Here is a 25431-nt window from a genome sequence, read left to right on the forward strand (position 1 = left end):
AGCAAACAACATGTCTGCTAACAGAGACTCCACCTCAGGCTGTAGACAGGCCAGGTCCAAATTATATTCAGTCACTGCGTTATGCTTTTTCGGATTAATGCACGTCAGGTTCAGGTCTGTGGTGGAAACCAGCAATCACTTTTTTTAATTAGAATAATTTCGTTCAGTTCAAAGATTCGTCAACTGTGTGCTGACAAACATCTTTTACAAGTTCATGGAAACAATGATCCGAAACGTGGAACTTGTGAGGTCAGTTCAGATTAATAGAAAGTTTTTTTCTCATCATACAACAGTTTATATTTTTCCTCACAGCTGCAGAATGTGAGTGATGAGCTGTGAGCTCTGCTGGTTCACAGGGAACACAGAAGAGAGGAGGGTTAAAAGGGAGAAAACCAGATCTATCAGAGTTACCCAGACTGCACCGAGCTCTGCCTTCAGCATGCTGGGAGGTTTTTCATCTAACATGACAAAATGAGTGAGAGGTATAATCTCATGTTGCAAGTCGCAGCTTGCATGTTGCCAGCTTGGTGGAATGGGCAGTGCAGCCGTTATGGGCACGTGCAGTGTGTCAGGCACCAAAACAGCCCAATATGATCAACATCAATCACAATCACTGGATTTACTCAGTCAGATAAGGCCCTCTCAACGTGGTTTGAGCTGCGCTGCTGCTGGTTCAGTGAACACAACACAGCAGCAGTGAGAGCTCAAATATAGGTTATTATTACAGGTATTAATACGGTCAACTGGTTCTGCTGAGCAAAGATTTTTGAAACTTAGGCTGCTGTCAGCCCTAGAGTGGTCTCCTTTAGTCTGAATCAGGGACTCATGTTGTTCCAAAGTTGTATAATTGCCTAGAGTTGGTTCGTGTTCTCACAGCAGCATTTACAAGAGGACCAGATCAAATGCCTTGTGTGAGAAAGCTGCTCTTGATTGGTCAGAATTTCCATGTGGGAAAAATCCAGGAAGTAAAGCAAACGTTGAAGAAGAGTACACTTGCAAGATAAATGTGACACTTTCTAATGTCACAATGGAGGGACAACTACGCAGGTTGATTTTAGCGCTGCTCATCGTGGACTATATTGCTGTCATTGTTCATTTTAGTCAAACCATACAGTTTGAAAACGAGGCGCGGCTCCAACTAGAAAACAATGTTTTGATGCATTGGATGTGCTGAATGTGCATATTAAGGCAGTACAGGAGGAGGTGCACATTAATAATCCTCCAGGACTGTAACATGCTCATGTTTAACCCAAACAATGTGTCATGTGACTGCAGTTGCTTCACATCCAGGTCGGAACACCTTCTCACCACAAACCAACCGCACCAGAGTTCCTTTGGAACCGGACTGAGACCACCTCTTCAAGAAGGTCTCTTGAGTTTGATTGAACCGAACCAAACAGGGCAGGTGTGAAAGCAGCCCTAAGCTCATTAAAACAAACCTGCCTTTAACAATGAGACAGGAACGTCCAAATCAGGGGGAGGCAACCTGAGGCTCTTTAGCCCCTCTCCCTGGCTCCCTGTGGCTTTAACCAAAAATGATATGAAAATGAATAACAGTTTTTTTTTTTAACATTTCAGTCATTGACCATTGTTGTAAGTCTAGAGAGATTCTTACATTCTTCAATTGTAAAAATTTGTAGCCTTTAAAACCGAATTTTAAAAAATGTTTTAACATTTAATCAAGGCTCAAACATGTTTTGCGGCTCCAGGCAGATTTTTCTCTTTTTTTTGGGGTCAAAAATGACCAGACATAGTTTATTCTTAAAATTAAATCTGTTCATTTTCCATCAGTGAAAATACTGAACCTATAAATAAAGCTTAATTGCTGGACCCAAGATGTCTCTTACATCATTGAAAAATCCATTCTCAGTGCACTGGAACCACATCAAACTTGTTTAAGTTGAATACTGGACCCTGATTGGCTCCCAAACATAAAATCCTGTTAAACAACACTAAGGTGAGTACAGAGAAACTTTCCCTCTTCAGCAGAAGAATTTGAAAACAAACTTTGCACAGCGCAGCTCAAACATTAAAGTGAAGTCACAATAAGAAAAATACATTTCTGGGCAAAGAGAGTTGTAACACTCAACAAGTTAAGGTAAGAAAACATTTCATTTTAAGGTGCTGAGAACTTTGATTTTTTTTTAAATAAAGTCTTTGTGACTCAAACACAACATTTTCTGAGTTACAAGGTAAAAGACAAAAGGTCACAGATGATTAACATCCACTCATGTTGTCAGAGCGTCGCCTCAAAAGAAAACCTCTTCACCTCTTCTCTGTTTAACTCGAGAAGCTTCAGGATATTTTACAATGATTGTTATCTGAAGTTCTCTCTGACCTTAAACTTTAAAAAACAAACTTCTTGTGGTAAATTTTGCAGAAGGTTTGTCTCGTTTGTCTTCAGACTGGCTTGACTGTTCTGATCAATTCTCAGGTGCAACTTACTGTTTTGTTTGAACATTTTACAGCTGCTAAGAGATGTGAAACCCTTGGAGTCAGCTGGTCCAACAAAGGTAGGAAAGTCAGAGACACAAAGTGTTTTTACAGGTCAGTCAGCTGAAACAGCTGATCGTCGTGTTGACCAAAGTTAAGTCACAACAGGTCACAGTACGGCAGCAACCACACCGATTCAAACTTCCCCTGACAGCGTTCTCTTACCTTGAAAAGTCGCAGGATGTTGGCCACCATGATCGACACCGAGCTGGCCGACGCCCCGATGACGCCCACCACTTTATCCGGCTTGGCAAAGATGGGCGGATCTCCGTTAGCACAGCGGACGTCTGAGCCGTCCCTCTCGATGAGTGCCTGGACGAATGTGAGCGACTGCTCCAGGGCGTAGGTGTCACGTGAGCACGTGTCCAAGATGCGCGCCCCAAGCGTCACGTTAGGCAGCAGCTCCGGGTCCTTGTTGATGAGGTCGATGGCGAACAACATGGCCTCCAGCCGGTGAATGCCCTTCTCCTTCTTCAGTTCACCACAGGGGACACCCCTCTCACCACGAGAGTGCACTGGGAACAAGCCGCCCAGGATGATGTCACCATCCAGCCGGATGGAGTGGGCATACTCCTGCTGGGGCTGCTGGGAGTCCGACAGCATGGCGGGCTTTTGGGCAGCGGAGCCAAGCAGCCAGCAGCTCTCAAGCATCAGCAGAGAGAGGACGCAGTGGCCGGTGACGCCTGGGGGCTTCTGACCCCTCGCCATGTTGAGGTGAGTGGAGCTGCAGGGGAAGTGAGAGGTGATACGGTCGCACAATCAACAGGCAGGTGGCTGCAGTGGCGGTGCAGGCGGGTGTGGCGAGGATGGGTTGAGCCAGACCATGGAGTCCCCCGTCACCCAGGGCAGGGCCAACCACGGCGGGCAGTCCCACCTACGAATGCTGACCCCAAGGTGTTCCTGCAGTACTGCTTCCTGTGTCGGACATCGCTGTCTGCAGAGGAGGAGACGGAGCTTCAGGGTCTCAGCAGCTCCAGTTTCACATTCTTCCTGAAACCTGTTAAAGATTCAGACAGAGGAGGAAACGATCAATACACGATCAATAAACCAGAGATTCTGAGCACAGGTGCACTGCAGGGTGCTGACTCAGTCCTCTGCTCTACATGCCAACATCCAACTGTAATACCAGAACAACCTCTTTATACACTGCATCATATGTTGACTTGATTCTCTCTTACAAACTTTAAAGTTCCAGTGTGAAGGATTTAGGGGGACACATTGGCAGAAATGGAATATCATATCATCAGTATGTTTTCTTCAGTGTAGAATCATCTGAAAATAAGAATCTCTGTGTTTTTGTCAGCTTAGAATGAGCTGTATATATCTACAAAGGGAGCTGGTCCTCGTCTATGGAGATCGCCATGTTGCAATGCCATGTTTCTGTTTATTTTGGAGAGGAAGAGACCGCGTCTGGATCCTCAGTAATCAGAGAAACTAGAATAACCGCCTTGTGGTTGTATGACTCCGCCCACCAGCCCAGTGTCTCTGACAGTCTCCATCCATGTCAGTGAAAACATGGATGCTTCACACACAGAAGATCTATACAATCAGCACAGTTTCAAGATTAGAGTCACCAATTCAGTATCTGACCAAATGTCTCCCCTTCTGTTCCTGAGATATGACGTTAAAACATGATGATGTCACAGTCAAGCTGACCTTTGACCTTTTGGATATAAAATGTCATCACTTCATTATTTTATCCTGTTTGACATTTGTGTGACATTTTGTCATAATTAGCATAACGATTCTTGAGGCCAAAAGCATATTTTGTGAGGTCACAGTGACCTTTGACCACCCAATTATAATCAGTTTATTCTTCAGTCCACCTGGAGGATTGTGTCAGATTTGAAGATATTCCCTCAAGGTGTTCTTGAGATATCGTGTTTACAAGATTGGGACGGACAACCTGAAAATATAATGAAACACTCAATTTTTAAGTGCAACTGCTTTATTCAGTGTTTTTACAGGTTTAAATCAGCTGGTCTGTTTGTTTTGGAGAGGAAGAGATGTCTGTGGATAATTTGGCTCCTGGTAAAACCCTCCTGAACAATGAACACTGAAGGAATTCTAACCGGGAGAAGTTTCAGCTGGTTGTAATCTGCTGTCCTCACTGCTAGATGCTAGTAAATCTTACACACTGGACCTTTAAGGTGTTTGGTATTTCTACCATCTTTACTGAAAGTTTTCTCACTCAGTCACATGTTTTTTCTCTTTTGTTAAATCTGACACAAACAAATGTTAAATCAAAGTTTGTGGTGAAACTTTTCAGTTTTCTTTTACCTGTGTGTGTTTCTTGGCTCCATGTTTGAGTCCTCCACTAACACACGATCTGTTAAAATGGCTTCCTAAACTCTACAAGCAGGAAGTGGAACAAACCAACTGTCTATGATCAGGAGGGGGGGTCCACCACCTGGAGACCTCCTGAAATGTATTTGTTCTGGACTCTGAATGTTGATCATAGTGAGGAGATGGGTTTAAATACTTTGTGTTTTAGTTTTTATTTGTTTTAGGTTGATACATTTGCAACAAAGTCCAGAAAATAAATGTATTAAAATATTACTTTTATTACCTTACTAGATGGTGTAAGGTGGAGATTGTTCCCATACTTATGATACAGTTTGTATTAAGTGCACATCTCCATGTTTTTAGCCAAGATAGCTAACTCGGTCCACCACTTTGGCCCAGACTACAACATCTCAACTATTCAATACCTTGCTATGATATTTTGTGCAGACGTCCATGTTCCCCAGAGGATGAATTCTCGTGACTTCAGTGATTTCCTGACCTCTCCTCACCAGCAGGTCAGAGTTCTCCCTTTTTATAGGAAATATCTCAACATCAACTTCATGGATTGGCAGTGACTTATGTACAGACGTTCCTGTTCCCCTGAGGATGAATCCTACTGACTTTGGTGACTTTCTGACATAAAGCGGTTTCATGTGGTTTTTCAACTGATGCAAAACTGACATTCACATCAGCCTCAGCTGTAGGCTACTTTGTGTTCATTGCTAATTACTGTACATTAGAATCCTTACATGCTAAACCAAGATGATGGTGAACATGGTAAACACAACACCTGCTAAATATCAGCGTTGTCATTGTGAGCATGTTAGCATGCTGATATCAGCCTTTAGCTCAGAGCATCACTGTAGCTAAGTACGGTTTTATAGAGCCGTGCCCTGTTTGGTTCAGTTCACTCGAACTTAAGTTCATTTGCCCCCTCAGTGCGGTTCGTTTGGGCAGGTGTGAACACAGCAATCACACTCAGGTGCACATCGAAACAACCAGACTGAGACCTTCTTGAAGAGGTGGTCTCAGTCTGGTTCCAAAGGAACTCTGGTGCGGTTGGTTTGTGGTGAGAAGGTGTTCTGACCTGGATGTGAAGCAACTGCAGTCACATGACACATTGTTTGGGTTAAACATGAGCATGTTACAGTCCTGGAGGATTATTAATGTGCACCTCCTCCTGTACTGCCTTAATATGCACATTCAGCACATCCAATGCATCAAAACATTGTTTTCTAGTTGGAGCCGCGCCTCGTTTTCAAACTGTATGGTTTGACTAAAATGAACAATGACAGCAATATAGTCCACGATGAGCAGCGCTAAAATCAACCTGCGTAGTTGTCCCTCCATTGTGACATTAGAAAGTGTCACATTTATCTTGCAAGTGTACTCTTCTTCAACGTTTGCTTTACTTCCTGGATTTTTCCCACATGGGAATTCTGACCAATCAAGAGCAGCTTTCTCACACAAGGCATTTGATCTGGTCCTCTTGTAAATGCTGCCGTGAGAACACGAACCAACTCTAGGCAATTATACAACTTTGGAACAACATGAGTCCCTGATTCAGACCAGAGGAGACCACTCTAGGGCTGACAGCACCATCTTGTTAACCCACTAACGTGCATATCCCTTACGAAAATTATTTAAGCTGAGAAACACCAGACAAGTTTTAACATCGGACGTCCACCATCATGTGGGATTCTTAATTAGATGCAAGGTTCGACTCAGTATATTGAAACTGTGCTTTACAGGAATTAAACAAGCTAAGGAGCTAAGGTCCACCCATTAGTAGTTTAGATGATGTGACAAGTACAGGGCATCAGATCACCATGTGCAATGACAATTGCCTCCAAATTAAACAACAAAATATGTATTTGTCCATGCCATCTAGAATGACACATAGAGGCATTTTCTGATCTGATGTCCTGACCATTTGTCAGCATGTGTGAAAGTTAAAAACTAAATTCAGAGTTGAAAAAAGCCTGTTTATCACAACTGTTGTGCATGCAGGAGCACAGAATGTGATGCTTCCTACAGGATTAGGTTTGCAAACAGTTTATTTCTGGTGAAATTTCAAATGACACACATAAATAAAGTGGTAAGATGGAAGCCTTTGTTGCCAATGAAGCGTTTGGACCGTGGATAATTTGAAAATCTGACAAACATTTCTGTTTTGTTTTGTGTTTTCCACTTTCTGGCTGTTATAAATGATGTAGTTTTAGCAATTTTTAAAGAAATCACTCCTGTCAATCCCGCCTGTGGGATCTGGGGTTCAGAGGGTGTTTAAAATAAATACTAAATCCAACCATTTAAAGTTGTATGTCCCTCACCTTAGCCAAAATAAAAACACAAGTCCCTCCCCAGTGATTACATTTCTTTTTTCTTTTTTTTGACATTCCTTCCCCTACTTTGCACCACCTCCTCCTGCCTCGTCAATAACTACGGTACCTCAGGAATGCTTCATGATTATGGCTGAATTAATTAACACTGGTGCACCTCATCTGTTCATGATAATACCAGTATAATTCTTAAATGATATGAAAAATTCATACTGTGCAATATTTCTACTTGTTGACATATTGACGTAATATTGTTACCCACGGCAACAGCAAGTATGGCTGAAAATGAAATTATTAGCGACTCCTTGGTGGATCCAAAAAGAGGAGCAGCTTCAGTAGTGTGGAATAAACTGTGGCGTCCTGAATGTTTTACTTCTCTTAGCGCTCAGAGGGAACTCATTCAGCGGCTCCTCTGGCAGCAGCACAGCGTCTCTCCCTCTCCTCTCTGATTCTGTCATAAACCTTTGGTGATGTAAACCTACGTGTGACTGTGTGATAGTTGTGGTATCATAACAGCCTGTCACAGGTTACAGCCTGATGATTAGAGGAGAAATGGCAGAGCATAAAGGTCCAGGTGGAAAAAAACAACTCAATCATTTAGGATTGAGGATTCTGTTGCAGTTCTGTGTTCTTAAATCAATTATACCTTTCTTAAATTAATTGTTAATATCAACAACAAACTGGAGCTGAAGAAAACATCAACAAATCTGTGTTTGGAAGGCAACACCATCAACTCTTACATATGGCTGTTGTCCACATACTTATGGCCAAGTTTAAACAGATGGTGAGTTTCTTTCTGTTTGATCCTCATGTTAGACTCTCTCCACATCTCTCCCTCTTAAATATGTATTTAAAACACACACACACATACACACACACAAATCCTCGGGCACACACAGCTGTAATCTATGCCTCGCGCGCGCACACCACAGTCACACAAGCGCACCCGAAACCGTAGAGGCATCACCAAAACCCGCGCGCAGAAAACACGTCGGCGACACTTCCATCTCGAACACATTAACCGTCCTAAGTGCGCACGCAGACACACACACACGTTAGTTAAGTTTAACACACGCGCACGCGCGCGCACGAGCGCATCAGCACGAGCTCAAGTTGCATTCCAGCAGAATCAGCTGATATCAGAGAATCCTGATTCTGATCAGAAACCAGTCTGAGATCATCCAGCGGTCCCGGTGCCTCATTATTGACCACTGATCGATTAACTAATTGATTGATTGATTGATTTTACTGGTGGATTTACCAGACAATAATCTGTGGGATGTCACAGAGAGAGCTCGTATCTCTAGCATGATAATAATAATAATAATAATGATAACAACAGTAATATTATTAAGATGGATTCATCTTTAATTGAACACTGATTGATTCTGTTGTGATGCGTTCAGGTACCTTTCCTCTCCGCAGCAGGAGCAGGTGTTTCCTCTCGGTGTCACAGGTCAGACAGATGTTTTCTGTCTCCAGCTGTTTGTCACATCACACAAACATTTTGCTCTAAATTCCTCCGCGAGGACTCGATCCGGCTCCTCATCAGCATCCACCAACCAGCAGGAGAAAAAATCAATTAAATCCACTTTTATCTGTTCCCGCAGTTCCGGGGCAGATCTGTTCCCGATCTGTTCCCGATCTGTTCCTGATCCTGGATGAGAAGCGGTAAATTCCTCCAAACAGCAGCTTTGTGCCGCTCCGGATCACCTGCAGGTGTCGGTTCGACTCCCTCTCGCCGCTCAGCCTGAGGATGACGCTCCGGAGCCCGGGTTCCTCTCTTCCCACACACAGCTCTCAGATCAGTGTGTCGAGGTGCTCACCACAGTAAAATACATCTTCACGTCTGGGTCGAGTGGTCACAGAAGACCGAAGTGACGGACGCGCTTTTTTTCCCTCCTCCCCTTCTCGGAGCTCTCCGAAGTGCGCGGCGCGGTGCGGCGCGGCGCGGCTGTCCTGCGTCACAGGAAACACGGGAGGCTCTCAGGCTCATCACACCAGCAGAGTCCAGGCTGATGGGAGTCTGAGGGTCTCATCAAGTTCCCCGGTGGTCATGGAGCGGGTCTCAGGTCTAAGCAGCATGACCCCGGTCCTGGTCTGGTGGAGAGGAAGGTGCGAACAAAACAGGAGAGGAAGGAGCAGTGTGTGTGTGTGTGTGTGTGGCTCGTGCAGTAAACAGATGAAGTTAATGAGCTTCATCACCAGGCTGTCAGAGAGAGGAGCTGCTGAGGGGGAGCAGCAGAGATGGAGACAGGACGCCCCCCAGCGGACAAACAGCGGAGCTACACCCAAACACCGTCAAAGTGCTCAGTTAACATGATCTGGCTTTGAGGACAGGTAGAGCCACCTGTCCTTACCTGAACGGAGAGCTTCACTGCTGTGAAGCAATGGATGACTTGTGATTCTCTGCAGCCAAAGACAAAGACAGAAGTAACAATCCTTCGCCCATCATATATATCATGTGAAACTATACATATATATCTTTGAAACTAGTGTGTTCACGATTTTAACATATTCAGTACTGTTCACTCAAGTCGTGTTTACCTGAAAGAGCTCCACTTCAGTCAGATGATCTAACAGAGACAGGAACAGTCAGTGCAGGAAAATCTGTCTAAGAAATCAGGTGCTGCTGATTATTCCATCTTTAAAGTCTGAATGTTCTTACTTTGGGCTGTTCTGAATTTTTGGGAACCTTCAGGCTGAGACTCCTCAGATGTACAGAGGCAGTGAGTTTATCTAAAGTGTAGAGGAGATGTTAGATATACAGGATGTTTTCCTTGAATGATAAAGAGCACAGGTATCTTCTGACTGACAGAGGGCCAACCTACGCTTAGCGACAGTGATCTCCTGATATGAATCTCAGAGCGCTGATAAAATAAAACTAGAATTACCACCTCACGGTTATATGCCTCCGTCAACCAGCCCAGTGTCTCTGAAAACATGGATGCTTCACACACAGAAGATCTATACAATCAGCACGGTTTGAAGGTGGGTCACAAATTCAGTATCTGACCAAATGTCTGATGAAATTCTGTTCCTGAGATATGACGTTGAGTATTGGACAGAAAGGTGTTTTTAGAAACATTATGAGGTCACAGTGAAGTTGACCTTTGACCTTTTGGATATAAATGTGATCACTTTAGTGGATGTTTGTGTCAAATTTGAAGAAATTCCCTCAAGGCGCTTGAAATCATGTGAGACGGACAGATGGACAGACATAAGAACAGACGGACAACCTGAAAACACATTCATGAAACGTGAGCAGAAGGAATTTGTGTCTAAACTGTTCGCAGACGGAAATTTACGTGCATGTCCGCATTCATCAATATTTTAGTAGCGCTGATCTTTTCGTAGCTACTAACAAAATCTATTCCTGCTCCCGACCACTCGTAGTGCTTGTGTAAATTTAGTAAAGCACATAAATATTGCTTGTCACTATTGGAAATTACAATTTTAATTCATATTGCGCTCTGTTATGTACACAATACACAGATGCCTTTGAAACACGTAATCTAAACGTGACAAAATATTAAAAATATAACACATTCAGTTAAATCAGTTGGCAATTAGCAGGTTTAAGATCCAGATTAGGTTCATGATTGTGAATTATCTATGCAAACTGACTCAACAGATTACACGTTCTTTCTACATGTTGAATGATGATAATAAAAATATCCGTAGGGACAGCCGGATCACAGCCTCTTCGGCCTCGGTGCCTGGGTTCAGCAGGAGCAGCAGGTGGTGGAGCCATGAAGGAGCACGCGCCAGCTGAAAGAATTATTTGAGACAACACGTTTTTTTGTTTGGTTTTTTTTTTTGGCTTTTTGATCATTTGAATGAATAAATCTGATTTGAAAAATGTTTAATTTACGTTGTATAAAACAGAGCTTTAGGCTATTAAGATTCAAATAATTTGAAGACGATGCATACAAACTGCTGTAGGCTATATGTTATCCGTATCATTTGTTAAAATAAATGTTAAATGGCTCTACATTCCGACAGCCATCACTGATCTAGAGTTTATCCATTATGCACAAAACATCTCTGGTTTCCCGTTCTCACTTCATTCAAAACCCCACAAATGAATCTTCTGTTTGTTTGGTGACCGCTGTATTTTTTGTGTGTGTGCTTATGTGTTTCTTTGCCTCCAGTTTCATATCAAACCATTTACGCTTCACCTCTGACATGGTTCTTTGTACCACGGAGACAACATTAACAGCATCTGTTGCCTCCCTCCAGGCCTTCGCTTTGCCTGTCCCTGTCACACCACTACTAACTGAAGAAAATAAAAAGTTTTTTCTTCAGTCCACTTCACCCAAAATTATTTTGATCTCCACTTCGGAAAAATTCTTTTTTCTTTCTCTTTGTTTGCGCCATGACTGACAGGTCGACAGGATGCACCTACACCTCCTCATATGGTGGTCATTGGCTATTCATGGGCGGGGATTTATGCTAATTGCTGATTACCGGGAGCGCGCTGTCACTTCATGATGGATTGGCATTCATGATCATACACACGTGTTTACGATCAAATCTGAGTTTCCCGCGGTGTTCCTGAATCCGGAGTAGGTTTTTAGTAGCGTAGGCTTTTATGTTCAAATCTACACAGAGTTACTCACTTTTCATGAATGAGACCCAGTGCCTTCGGCCACAGCTAACGCTGGTTCGGAGGCATTAAAACTCCTTTATACCGTATGAAAAACACGTCCTCATGAATAGAAGCAGCTGCTGAAACACAGGAATTCTTCATTACTGTGAAGATGGACGTTAAGGAATGAAATGAAAGACAATGGCTGAATCAATGGCGTCAATGTCCCTAAACTCACTTTTAATGGCTGTACCTCTGACCACCAAATTCTAATCAGTTCATTCTTGAGTCCAAGTTACGGTGGCCAAGAGAGGTCACAACACCCTCAAATCCACACAACACACGTACATTAAGAAAACACCCCCAAATTCAGAAAACACATTCATCGATTTCGCAAACACATGCGCTGCAAATGCTCACAACACAAGCAAGAAGCTGCACGCTTGGCAAAAACGAAAACACACGCCAAATTGAAGATGACGACGAAAATGTTTCCAGGGGGACTTTAATCACTCACAGACCTGCTTTTGACCACCAAAAACAATTTAGATGCTCGGACAAGAATCGATGACACATTGATGCGCCCCAACAGGTTAGTTATAGAGGATCAAGTTATTTGCACTTACTTGTCTACCACCTAATACACATGTTAAACTTCCGACCAGCGTCTTGAGGGAAGTCTGGGAATGTCAACAACCAGTAAGTTTGTCACTGATTACGGTCGGTATGAATTTTGGGGGTGTTTTCTTAATGTGCGTGTGTTGTGTGGATTTGCAGGTGTTGTGGAGTTTGCATGTGCTGTGACCCCTCTCGGCCACCGTACCAAGCGGACGTCTGTGTGAAACTTGAGGAAACTTCCTCAAGATGTTCTTTAGATATCACACTGATGAGAATGAGACAGATGCAAGGTTACAGTAACTTTGACTTTTGCCCATCAAAATAGAATCAGTTCATCGCTGAGTCCAAGTGAACATTTTGGTCAAATTTAATTCTGCGTTCTTGAGATAACATTTTAACGAGAATGGGACAGACGTGCAGAAATAGGGATGTACCCACAACCCAAAAAAATAGCGTCTGCGGCCACAGCTATCAACAGCACGGAGGCATAAAATAAATGACCACAAAGGAATACTCATGAGTCGTCTGCTGCACATGTACACAGCTCTAGTCTTCTAGCAATGGGAGCCTATCGTCTGTTTTTAGCATGTTTAGGCATGCTAATTTTCATGGGAAAAGGGTATATTAGTAAAAAATAAAATAAAATATTTGCAGGACATTATGATGTCATAGTAAAATTAACCTTTGACCTCTTGGATCTAAAATGTCATCACTTCATATTTTAATGCTTTGTGTGAAATTTTGTCCTAATTGTTAGTGAATGAATTCTTGAGTTATGGCCAAAAAATGTTTTGTGACATCCCAAGGTCCACCACCAAATTCTAATCAGTTTATTCTTCAGTCCAAGTGGAGGCTTGTGTCAAATTTGAAGATAGTCCCTCAAGGTCATGTTCACAAGAATGGGACAGACAGATGGGCGGAGAGCCTGAAAATAAAATGCCTCCGGCCACAGCTATCACCAGCACGGAGACATGCAAAGGGATCCCTCTTCCGTCCTGGAAGAGGGATCCCTCCTCAGTTGCTCTTCCTGAGATTTCTACTGTTTTTTCCCCCCGTTAAAGGGTTTTTTTGGGGAGTTTTTCCTGATCCGCTGCGAGGGTCCAAAGGACAGAGGGATGTTGTATGCTGTAAAGCCCTGTGAGGCAAATTGTGATTTGTGATATTGGGCTTTATAAATAAAATTGATTGATTGAATTGACTGATTGATAGTGACCCGTCTCCAACACTCCAAACAGCATCGAAGAAACAGATTTTTATAGTGAAACTGTTTTATTCAGTGTTTTTACAGATTTAAATCAGCTGGTTTGTTTGTTTTGGAGAGGAAAAGACCTCTGTGGATAATTTTTGAATGTCTGCTGTCCTCACTGCTAGATGCTACTAAACCCCCCTTAAATCTTACACACTGGACCTTTAAGATGTTTCGTATTTTCACCATTTCTGTTTAAAGTGTTATTATGAATTAACATGTTGCGTCTCTTGTGTTTAACGTGACACAAACAAATGTTAAATCAAAAATTTGTGGCGAAATATTTCAGTTTTCTTTTACCTGTTTGTGTTTCTTGGTTCCGTGTTTGAGTCCTCCACTAACACACATGATCTGACGAGATCGCATTCACGACAATCAGAGGGATGCAAGGCCACAGTGACCTTGACCTTCAACCTTTAAAATCTAATCAATTCATTGTTAAGTCCAAGTGGACAATTATGTCAAATATGAAGAAATTCCCTCAAGGTGTTCTTAAGATATCACGTTCACAGGAATGAAACAGACAAGGTCACAGTGACCTTGACATTTGACCACCAAAATCAAATCAGTTCATCGTTAAGTCCAAGTGGAGGTTTGTGTCAAACTGGAAGAAACTCTCTTGAGGTGTTCTTGAGATATCGCTGTCACAACAAAAGGACAGACGGACAAACTGAGAATGCTGATGTAGATCTAAGATGTAATCATTTTGTGAATGTACTGTTTATTTGTGATGTACTCTTATGTGAAAAGGTACCTAACCTCAGCTATAAACACTCCATGCTTCACCTAAAACCTAGACGAAACCCTTTTACTGGTTTACATTGTGGGGACAAATTTCTGGGGGGGTCCTCACTATCAGCTCCACGTGTATTCCATAGCAAATGTTTGAAACATTTGAAAATGTTTGGGAAACTAGAGCCCTCAGTGTCTCCTCCTTCTCCTGAAGGGATGAATGCTACTTAATGTGATGTCTCCACAATCCAATCGTCAGAAGAAGTGTTGGCATTGTACGTTTATGCAAACCACCAATATGTTTGAACATTATTATTTAGTGGGTATGTTGAAACTTAATGTCTTGTGGATAGTGTATGATTACGTTTAGGCATAAAAACCACTTGGTTCTGGTTTGATGAAGACAATTGGACTAACCAAATTCATAACTCGGGAAACCAATTATTTATTTGTCAGTACACTTATCAATAATGAATCAATCTCAATATCTGGGTTATGAATTCTCTATACAGTCATCTTAGTTCCTACTCAAAAGAGATAAACACAGACGACGACTTGGCGATAAATGAAGATTTATTTAGGTTAACTATTTAACAACTGAGTAAATGAATAGTAAATGAGGATGATATGAAATAACACAAAATCAACAGTATGTATAAATGGATTAAGACAAGAGGTAACACTTTTGTCAGTTATTCAGTTTGGCAATAGTGAGATGTGTGTATGTGACTATGCGCAAAACCATTTACCTAACGAAACCTAAATTAAGATCAGAATAACTAAGTCTACTATTCAACATCAACTCTTATCACAACACAGCGGCTGCATCAAGTGAGGGAAATTCTTTGCCTACTTTCTTAGCAGCATTGAATCAGGCAGACGTTTCTCCGAGGACCCCGGACTGTCACTTTGCGGCTCCCTGACTTCCCAGCAGAATGAAATCGGCTAGAACACAGTGGTGGAGGAGCGGTTGAGCCTGACTGTGACGTCCTTCAGGTGGCCCTCAAACGTCGGTTCTTTTAGGCTGCAGAAAGTCTCTTGGTTTGGCAAAAGAACCACTGCGGCAAGTGTCTGGCAGCGCTGGATCCGATAAATCATTGAGGGAGTTGCAGGTTGAACAGTAGCTTATCTATTTGGCTGTGGCTACTCGCTTATAATATGGATGAAAACGTTGGCCGTTTGATATTATTATCAAAGTTATCATTAACGCGTCTAAAAAAAATGTTGCAATCAGCTGGCTTTGTCACTTCAGGTAGGCTATAATGTTACTGAAGGCACAGACGAAAAGAAAGAAAGAAAAGTAGGCCAAGTAAAAGCAAAAGAAAAGGCTGAGATGCACCGAGCTCAAGAGTTTTATCAAACCAGCTTGAGGTGTCATGTTCGAGGCAAGGCGGGTCCCATAGTTTAGACATTGCTTTATTTCGGAGGAAACTTAATGAGCTTTAATGAAACTTTATTTTGTGAGATTAAATACTTTAACATGTTACACGCGATAGACACATACTCTTCCCATTATGGTCAAAATCGGCTCTCAACATCAAATTAAATTTAATATGATTATTATACTGCATATATCAGCGGAACACAAGTATAAATGTTTCGTGCACAAACACTACAAACTAGTCTGCAATTGCATCAACATACTAAATGACAAAGCACATATTAATTATGGGAACCCTTCTTAACTATCGTCACAAGATGGCAGTATGACTCCATGTTGAATGAGGGATTAAACACATAAGATTGAGAAAAAAAAATCATTCAACTAACAAACAAGGATTATGCACAGTTACAATGTTAGAAGATGGATAAAATGTATAGTTTTACTTTTGAGAGACATTTCAAGTTGGTTCCAAGAGAAATTAGTCTCTGCTCAGGAATGCATACTGAATTCATGACCCCCACATCTGTTTTTCTTATCTTCACCCGTGTGGGATCCGGGGTAAAGCTGGGCCGTTCCCATGGACGTGACAAAAAGGGGAGAGGATGTGGTGAACTTAAAAGCATAGTTAAGGGGGGGCGCTGTTGGCAGCTGAGGATGTAGGACGCATCTCCCTACTGCTCCTGAGTTAGTGACTAAATTTATATATTTATTCCTGCAGAATATAACATATTTCTGCCTGACCAAGTGTCTGAAGAGGTTAATAAAAGGTTTAGGTTGAATTTGGGAAACTTAAGCTCATAATGACGTCTAACAGATCAAATAAGGACTCTGCAAGAGCAGGCCGCAATAAGCCTGCCCCCTCTCCTACTTCATCTCCATCGGACGATGTGGCCACTGGACCACTTACGGTGGAGCTGCTTCACGCCATGATGACTTCCCTTAAGACTGACGTTTGTGGTGACATTTGCAGTAAAATTGACACTCTCTCCGTCAGTCTCAGGTCAGAGATATCTCTCGTCAGAGACGACCTCAAGAAATCTATCGAGACTGTACAGAACAAACTTGATGCGCAGGGGGCAGCCCTATCGGAGCTAGAACGGAGCTCTTCGGACCACAGCACTGGAGCTGGAAGCTAATGTCGACTTTCTGACAACCAGAGTGGGAAAGCTTGACGAAAAATGCGAGGACTTGGAGAGCAGGATGCGGAGGAACAATATTCGCCTTGTTATTGTGTTGGAAGGTGTGGAGGGCCCGCGACCAACAGAGTTCATGGCCGGGCTGCTCCAGGAGCTGCTTGGCCTGGAAGAAAAGCCGCTGATAGATCGGGCCCACCGCACCTTACAGAGCCGCCCCCGGGATGGGGAGCCCCCGCAGCCATTCGTCATCAGGGTCCATTTCTTCCACGTCCGCAATGATATCCTGAAAAGATCTGGAGAAGCGTCTCCTCTTATCTACAGGGGTAAGAGAATATCGATATTTCCAGACTATACCACTGCCGTGGCCAAGAAGCGAGCTACCTTCGGACCCGTGAAGCACCAGCTGCGTGCCTGCCCAGGCGTGAAGTTTGGCCTCATCTACCCCGCGGTTTTGAGACTGACACTACCAGACAACTCCACGCACAGATTCGAGGACCCCACAGCCGCAGCAGACTTTGTCAAAAACATAAAAACAACTGTCGGTTAGCTATAGCATGCAGTCCACTTAGCAGGCCAGCTATCTGGCTGGCAGGAGAGCCTTGTACCTGAATATTGTTATAATTTACTTTTTCTTTAATTTCCAATTTATGTTGGTGAATACACAGCTAACTCCCCACGTGTTACATATAACGCTGTTATGTATGTATGTGTATAATCAGTCACTTTATAGTTTTTTCTTACTTTTATTTATTGTTACTACTGCATTTTTTACATCTATTTTGTTCAAAGCCACCTATAAGTCCAATAATTGGCTATTTACAGCTAAATTAATTTCCAATGGCAATAATTGGTGGCTTTCTTCCTCTTCTATTTACAGTTCATATTGGGGAGGCTACAGCTGATTTCTTGATGGGGAGTGTATTTGTGTACTCCTTATTTCATCCATGTTAAAATGTTAGTATCATCAGGATTAACTTCTATTTTGATCTGAGGCACCCTTAATGCCAATAACTTACTGCCTATATAGCTTATTTTGAATTTTTATTTTATTTATTTATTTTTATTTTTTTCTACTATAGCCTTTTTCTCACAATCACTGATACTTAAATATTGTTTTAGTGGAGATGTAGGTCTTTTTATATTTTTGAATACTATGTACAGTATTTGAATCTCCACTACAGTCTAAAGTACTGCTGATATGCATACTCAAATATGCATAGCTGCTTCTCATTTATATTATTGTCATGGTATTTTGACACAAGTTGCCTTTTATGCCAATGGTCGGCTGTTTGCACTGATAGGGTCTGGTTTTACCACGTAAGGTATCTTACAGACCTTGAAACTACTTATTTGATGAAAGCTCTCTTCAGACCTTACTAATGGTTAGTTTATGTAGGTTTGGTTTATTTTGGCTTTATGGTCACAACCTCAGGTAGCAGAGAGTAAGAGTTATGTTTAGCTCTGAGAATTATTTGTATTTAGGGTTTAGCTTGCATCTCAGTTGGAGAGATGCTTCGGCAAGGGAGGGTTTGTGGGAGGGGTTTTTCTCTGTACATAGTTCTTGTGTGTTTTTTGCGTCTTGTGACTTGTTTTTGTCTTTCAAACTTGTATTATTACGGTCAACTAAGATTTCTTGCTTCTACTTTGCCATGTCCTTTATATATCCTCTCTCTCCTAAGACATGACTCAGCCTGATGTAGCCCACCCAGCAGGAGGGAATGGTCTTAATTTTCTTACTTCTTCATTCCATATCTTCATGTTCATATAATTCAATTGTTATTCCTGACCACGCCCCTGTTACAATGAAAGTAACTTTTCAAAATTTTGATTATTTGCGACCACCATGGCGACTAAATATTCAACTGCTCAGTACGGAAAGCTTTGTCAAATTGTTGCAGGTCAAATAGACTTTTTTAAAAGCACAAATAGAACTCCAGATATCTCTATGTCCACTTTCTGGGAAACCTTGAAGGCTTACGTCAGGGGTGAAATTATTTCCTATACTGCACTCATGAATAAAATGAAAAAAGACAGGCTAACTGTGTTAACACGCTCTATCGCCCAATTAGATGACATTTATTCTGTTTCACCTTCTCCAGATATTTATAATGAGCATTTGACTTTGCAAGCAGAATTCGACACGATAGTAACTGATCAGATTACAGAACTACTTTTCAAGTCTAGGAGCACCTACTATGAACAAGGAGATAAAGCCGGTAGATTGTTGGCTCACAAGTTACGCCAATCTTCATCATCACATCAGATCTCTAGAATCCGTACATCGGCGGGGGCAATAACATTGGACCCTAGGGGGATTAATGATGAGTTCAGCAGATTCTATCAGTCTTTATATACTTCCGAGTATCAACCAGATACATCAGACCTTGATAATTTCTTCCACTCCCTTGATGTGCCTGTGGTCAGTCGTGATTTGGTTGAAAAATTGGAGGAGCTGATCACTGTTGAAGAATTATCTATAGCAGTCAAATCTCTTCAATCTGGTGAGAGCCCAGGGCCTGACGGTTACCCTGTAGAGTTTTATGAAAAGCTTTTTCCTAAATTAGCCCCTATTCTATTAGAAATGTACAATGAAGCATTTGCTAATGAAATTCTCCCGCCAACACTTACACAGGCAACTATCTCCCTTATTCTTAAAAAAACAAAGATCCTCTTGACTGTACATCATACTGCCCGATTAGCTTATTAAACGTTGATTACAAAATTTTAGCGAAGCTTTTGGCAATGCGGCTGGAAGCCGTTCTTCCATCAATTATGTCTCCTGATCAAACAGGATTTATTAAAAACAGACACTCTTTCTACGGTAACTGTTTAATGTTATATATAATCCTTCTGCCACAGGCACCTCTGAGGCAATTATATCTTTAGATGCTGAAAAGGCGTTTGACCGCGTGGAGTGGAAGTATCTTTTTTATACCCTACATAAATTCGGCTTTGGTTCCAAGTTCATTGCTTGGCTAAAACTTCTGTCTTCATCCCCTCTAGCCTGTGTCAGGACTAACAACACTCACTCAGGATATTTCTCTTTACAACAGTCGACACGCCAAGGTTGTCCTATAAGTCCTCTGTTGTTTGCTCTCTCTATAGAACCCCTTGCGATAGCACTTCGCTCCAACCCACGTATCAAAGGCATAGTCAGATATGGACAGGAGCACAAATTATCTCTATACGCGGATGATTTATTATTATATATATCTGATCTTGCTGTTTCTGTTCCAGCTGCCCTTGCTACTTTTACGTCATTCAGTTGCTTGTCAGGATACAAACTTAATCTCAGTAAAAGTGAGCTGATGCCGCTCAATGCAGCTGCAAAGAGTTTCCCTTTACATCGTCTTTCATTCAAAATCACAAATGGTAGTTTTGTTTATCTTGGTATACATGTCACTAATAGATTTGAAAACCTTTTCAAGGCCAACTTCAGTTCACTTCTAACCCGCACTAAGGAAGATTTAGAACGCTGGTCTCTGCTACACCTCTCTTTAGCCGCAAGGATAAACTCTATTAAAATGAACACTCTCCCTAGATTTTTGTATCTCTTTCAGTGCCTGCCAATGTTTCTTCCAAATATATTTTTTAAAAAGGGTGACAGCTTGTGTGTATATATACGTATGTATGTATGTATGTGTATATGTGTATATTTTATTCATTATTTATTGTTTTCTCCCTGCTGGTTGGATGTGAGGATATGACACATTTTAGTGAGAGACTTGTGGTGCGTCTATACGGCGAATAGTTTGATTATGAGGATTTCATTGTATTATCTGGTTGACCTGTTAGTAACTTAGTCAAGGTATACTGTTGATGTGTTTTTCTTTGTGTTTCTTTGTTTTATGATTATTTCTGTTGTTGTCTTTTACCTATGCATAACAATTTACAAGTGCAATGATATTGTTAATGTCCATTATGCCAAAAATTAAAAAAAAAAAATTAAAAAAAAAAAAAGCATAGTTAATGACCCTGGGTCTGGCAGTGTTGTCAACAACCCTGGATTTTTCCAGGATGTTAATCAAAACTTAAATCTGGAGTATTTCCAATTGACACCTTTACCACCCTTGACGCCAGGATGACGGTGAAAGAGTTCCTTAGGAATGAGGTGAAACGGCCAAAGCAATAAACATTTGATCTCAGAGTGACCCATCTCACCCCTGTTCCTTTACTTTAGGTTTTGGGAGAGTTCAGAAGGGGTGTCCCTCCTACATTTATGACATTAAAACAATCAGAACCATCATAAGAAAACAAACTGCTTCACTTTGTATCCACCAGCTTAAAAATTGATAAAACAAACCTTTACCTAAGCACAATTTCCATGTTTATTCTCTCATGTGTTCTGTGCATTTAAAGCATTCTTTATATATTTGTAGTATTTTTGTTGGTGTATTCTAAAGGATCTATTGTTTATTAATGAAATACATGGAAGAGCTTCATTCTCAACAGGCTGTATTATTTGTTCGTGGTTGAAACTGGTCTTAAAACTTTCTCTGCTCTCGGCAGGACATTACAAGATCACAACTTTGATGTTGACAAATAAAACCAAAGTCTGCTCGAAGGAGGGAAATCACAAACTGAAGAGCAGGGATACAAATGACTGTATATGTGATTATGATGGATTAAAACCTTCTGAAGGTCAGAATCTGTAACTTGTTAATGTTAAACCATCAGCATGACTTTAATTAAACTGACTGACCCAGCTTACATCATTCCATCATTGTATATTTCATAAATGTTCTGGTAGTGATGGTTCAGTGTGACTTGGTGTTACAGGTGTGATAATGAGGTCACCGCAGGTTTTATGTCCCCGAACAGATTCTCCCTCAGGAAGGCCAGCGTCTTCCTCCAGGCGTCTTCCTGAGCACGAGAGTGCGCCACCATCTCTCCGCCCCACAGAATTATTACTGCAATCACAACAGGAGACAGACACAGTCAGTTAATGCTCAGTGGACAGCAGTGTTGGTCAGTAATGTGTTACAGTAATAATATTTTTCCAGTAACGAATAGTGTAACTAATTACTGATAAAATTTCAATAATAATATTACAGTTACTCCAAAACCAAACAACTTGTTACAATGCTATCACATCACTACTTACTTGAAATACAACATTCACATCAGCGGACTCATTTTTGTAATCGTCGCTCTGCGCACGCGCATCACAAAGCAAAGTTTGGAAGTTGGAAATGCTTACCTTAGTGGCTGGAAATAATCCTATGACTGTGATTCTGTCAGGTGAAAAGATGATAACAACATTGTTGCTGCAGGTAGTCGTACAAAAACTCTTTCCACTGCAAAAAACAGGTCCTCAAACCTTCAGTCTGAAACATCTCGGCCTCCACAACCGACAGCACAACAACGTGAAGCTCCGGGAAAGTGGAAGTGGAGGAGAGTGGAAAACTACTGAGTGAGCAGAGAAGACGGCATATATGACAAGTAAGAAGTGCCTACTGTGACGGGGACAGTCCCAGATACTTTCCACTGCAGCCCAGTCGCCAGAAAAAAATGTTGTTTCTGCTAATTATGGATACGTGACATTAGCACATTTAATACTTATCGTATCAACGTTTTTAAGTATATGAGCTGACTTTGTCATCTGGAGGTGGACACCGGCCAAGTTGCAGACCACTGTTTAAGACCAACAAACAACAAAACATCGCAAGTCATTTCTGTTTTTCTAGTTGCTTTAAAGCCACTCTGCAACTCCAGGGATCAGCAGGGGGGCGAGGGGCCCTGCCCCTGCCTGGCGCCCGGCACACAATGCACCTGCCCCCAATTTCTGTCCCTGCTGGTGGTGGGCCCACAGGGCAATGGCTCCATGTAGTCTCTTATCAGGAGGAAGGGGTCCAGTGTGGGGACCGAGTGTGAAGCAGCTGGGATTAGAGTCAGCACCTCCAAGTCTGAGGCCATGGTTCTCTGCCAGAAAACGGTAGATTGCTCTCTCTGGGTTGGAAGAGAGTTATTGCCTCAAGTGAGGAAGTTCAAATATCTCAGGGTCTTGTTCACGAGTGAGGGCAGAATGGAGCGTGAGATGGATCAGCGGGTCGGTGTGGCTTCTGCAGTGATGTGGACACTGCACCGGTCCGCTGTGGTGAAGAGGGAGCTGAGCCAGAAGGCGAAGCTTTCGATTTACTGGTCCATCTACGTCCCAACCCTCACCTATGGTCATGAGCTCTGGGTAGTGACTGAAAGAATGAGAGAACAGATACAAGCGGTGGAAATGAGTTTCCTCTGTAGGGTGGCTGGACTCAGCCTTAGAGATAGGGGGAGGAGCTGCTGCTCCTTCGTGTCGGAAGGGGTCAGTTGAGGTGGTTCGAGAATCTGACTAGGATGCCTCCTGGGCGCCTCCCACTGGAGGTGTCCCGGACACGTCCCACTGGTAGGAGGCCCCAGGGTAGACCCAGAACACGGTGGAGGGATTACATATCTCTTCTGGCCTGGGAATGCCGTGGGGTCCCCCAGGAGGAGCTGGAAAGCATTGCTGGGGAAAGGGATGTCTGGGGTGCTTTGCTCGGCCTGCTGCCCCTGCGACCCGGCCCTGGATAAGCGGATGAAAATGGATGGATGGATGGATGGATGGATAGTTGCTTTAAAGGCACCATACATGAGTGTTTTTTAGAGACATGTCACTGTTTGTCCAGCAGGAAAAGCAGTAGTTTTTACCAAGACATCGCTGCATTTTAAGTTACACCTCAGCTGTGGAAGCCAGTCATGCTTATATCTCACCCTGTCACGAGCATGAGCTTCTCGTCCATGTGTAGATGCACGCTTACATCTGCTCGGTGATACAGTTGGCAGGTGTGGTGTTATAGCCTCAGGGCCTCTGCCAGGGCTGGTGTCCGTTGTCTTATTGTTGTGTTGTGTTTTGTGCTTGCAGCGTCCTGGTTCCTGGCTGGAGGCTAATCAAGGAACATGGAGGCAGCTAGTCACTGCCTCCATGTTCCTTTAAAGCCCAGTATACACTGTGCAATTTGGTCCCAAGATGACCACTGTGAAAGAAACGTGGCAATATCTTTGGTAGTGGCTCTAAAACGGTGGTCCTATGTCGCACAGTGAGAGAGGCTGAAGAATGGCCTTTGTTACGGTGTTGCAATCAACAGTCTGGGATAAAATTCTGACAGTGTCAGAAATTTGGGATGACCATCTCACTGTGTGACTGCTTTAAAGCTCTTATTTTGGTTTACTCCGCGCATGCTTCCTTTCCTTGTTCTGGTCTCAGAGCAAGGCCATCACAGGAATTCGATAGAAAGAAAACAAGTCCAACATGAAACATGAAACATTTCTGGAAAGAGACATTGCTGTTGAGTTGTGTTGGGCTTCACAGGACCACAGATGATTTTTCATTTGGTAAAATCTTAACTGGAGATTTAAAAGCTTTTTCCCTCTGCATGCTCTTTGTCTTCAAACAAAGAGAGCTAGGTGGCACCCATCTCCACAGGAGGTCTCACCTCACACCTCAGTGAGACTCAAGTCTCACAACTTGATTGGACAGAACTTTTTCAGTGACATGTGACTCTGTGATGTCACAGGCTTTTTGTACAAGATCTGCTCCCTTCCACAGAATTTCCTCTTCTTGTTCCAGCTGTTGAACAGCTAACACCTCTCTCCGGTTGGGCCTGGAACAGTCCAGAGGCCTAGACCCTGGCTCCATAGCCCAAACCACTAAAGGGAGGGCAATTGATCACAGACTCTCCTGCAAACACAAGGTTTGCATCCAGCTTTCCAGCAACAAGGAACTAAGTGAGTTAGCACCCAGCATCTAACTCTGCAAGGACCCCAAGCGACCAGCTTCCTCGGATCAGAACCTTTGGAACAAAGGACACAACAAAGACTGCAGCTGGAACCATCTTCCCAGCCTTCGTCTGCCGGCTAACAAAGCAGCACACCACCAAGTGACTCTTTCTTCCATCCATTCAAGGATCGGTAATATAACAACTGGGCATAGCTCATCACAGCTTTACAGGCTAAGAAAGACTGTTTGACTTGTTGTATGTGATTTGATGCTGTTTACTGAGTTATTGCTGTGATAGATTGCAGTTAGGTCATTGATTAGTTGGCTTTGCCACAGCTAAGTGTTTAGTTTGCTAATACTGTTCACAAACAGATTCTTGCATGCAACTAAACGATCTCTGCACTAATTCAGACCGTTTGCAACACACGTCACATTGACATAGACTCATTAACAAATAGGCTTTCAACAGAGCTACACCCAAACAGGCATTTCAAGGTTCCCGCTTCTTTTCCTTTGTCTTTGTCCTGACCACACGGTCAGACAAACACCTCCCCCGATCTGAAGTCAGCCTTGATTCGGCCATTTTGGTAGTTCTCTGTTGTCAACCATTTTGTTTTGTAGGCCAAACGGCTGTTTGATCACCACACCCGCCTTTGTCTTATTCTTCTCTCTCTCTCTCTCTCTCTCTCTCTCTCACTCACTCACTCACTCACTCACTCACTCACTCACTCACTCACTCACTCACACACACACACACACACACACACACACACACATACACACCAAGCTTGTATATAGTTAGTTAGAATTTGTGTGTTTTGGTTTGCTTTGCTAATTTGTGAATAAATGTAATTCTTTGGAATCATGC

General features: G+C 42.5%; 2 protein-coding genes across 4 annotated transcripts in view; both read right to left on the bottom strand.

Moving 5' to 3' along the window:
- Positions 1–16240, bottom strand: part of grm8b (glutamate receptor, metabotropic 8b) — a 211070-nt gene extending 194830 nt beyond the window's left edge. The window contains exons 1-3 of one of the 2 annotated variants that reach the window (XM_033635399.2): positions 9787–16240; positions 9666–9694; positions 2659–3490 (exon numbers count right to left, since the gene is read on the bottom strand). In XM_033635399.2, the coding sequence (XP_033491290.1) occupies positions 2659–3201 (543 nt within the window). In that variant the 5' untranslated portion in view covers positions 3202–3490; positions 9666–9694; positions 9787–16240. Of the gene's footprint in view, positions 1–2658; positions 3491–8528; positions 9606–9665; positions 9695–9786 lie in introns of those variants that run through there. The other variant, XM_033635400.2, reaches the window with a different exon arrangement.
- A 2329-nt stretch (positions 16241–18569) lies between these two features.
- LOC117262268 (peroxisomal succinyl-coenzyme A thioesterase-like) overlaps positions 18570–25431 on the bottom strand; it is a 28910-nt gene continuing 22048 nt past the window's right edge. For both annotated transcript variants that reach the window (XM_033635107.2, XM_033635108.2), the window contains one exon: positions 18570–21735. In XM_033635107.2, coding sequence (XP_033490998.2) covers positions 21599–21735 — 137 coding nt within the window. In that variant the 3' untranslated portion in view covers positions 18570–21598. The remainder of the gene's footprint in view (positions 21736–25431) is intronic.

The sequence above is a fragment of the Epinephelus lanceolatus genome, chromosome 5 (assembly GCF_041903045.1).
Source record: "Epinephelus lanceolatus isolate andai-2023 chromosome 5, ASM4190304v1, whole genome shotgun sequence".
In the NCBI taxonomy this organism is placed as follows: Eukaryota; Metazoa; Chordata; class Actinopteri; order Perciformes; family Serranidae; genus Epinephelus; species Epinephelus lanceolatus.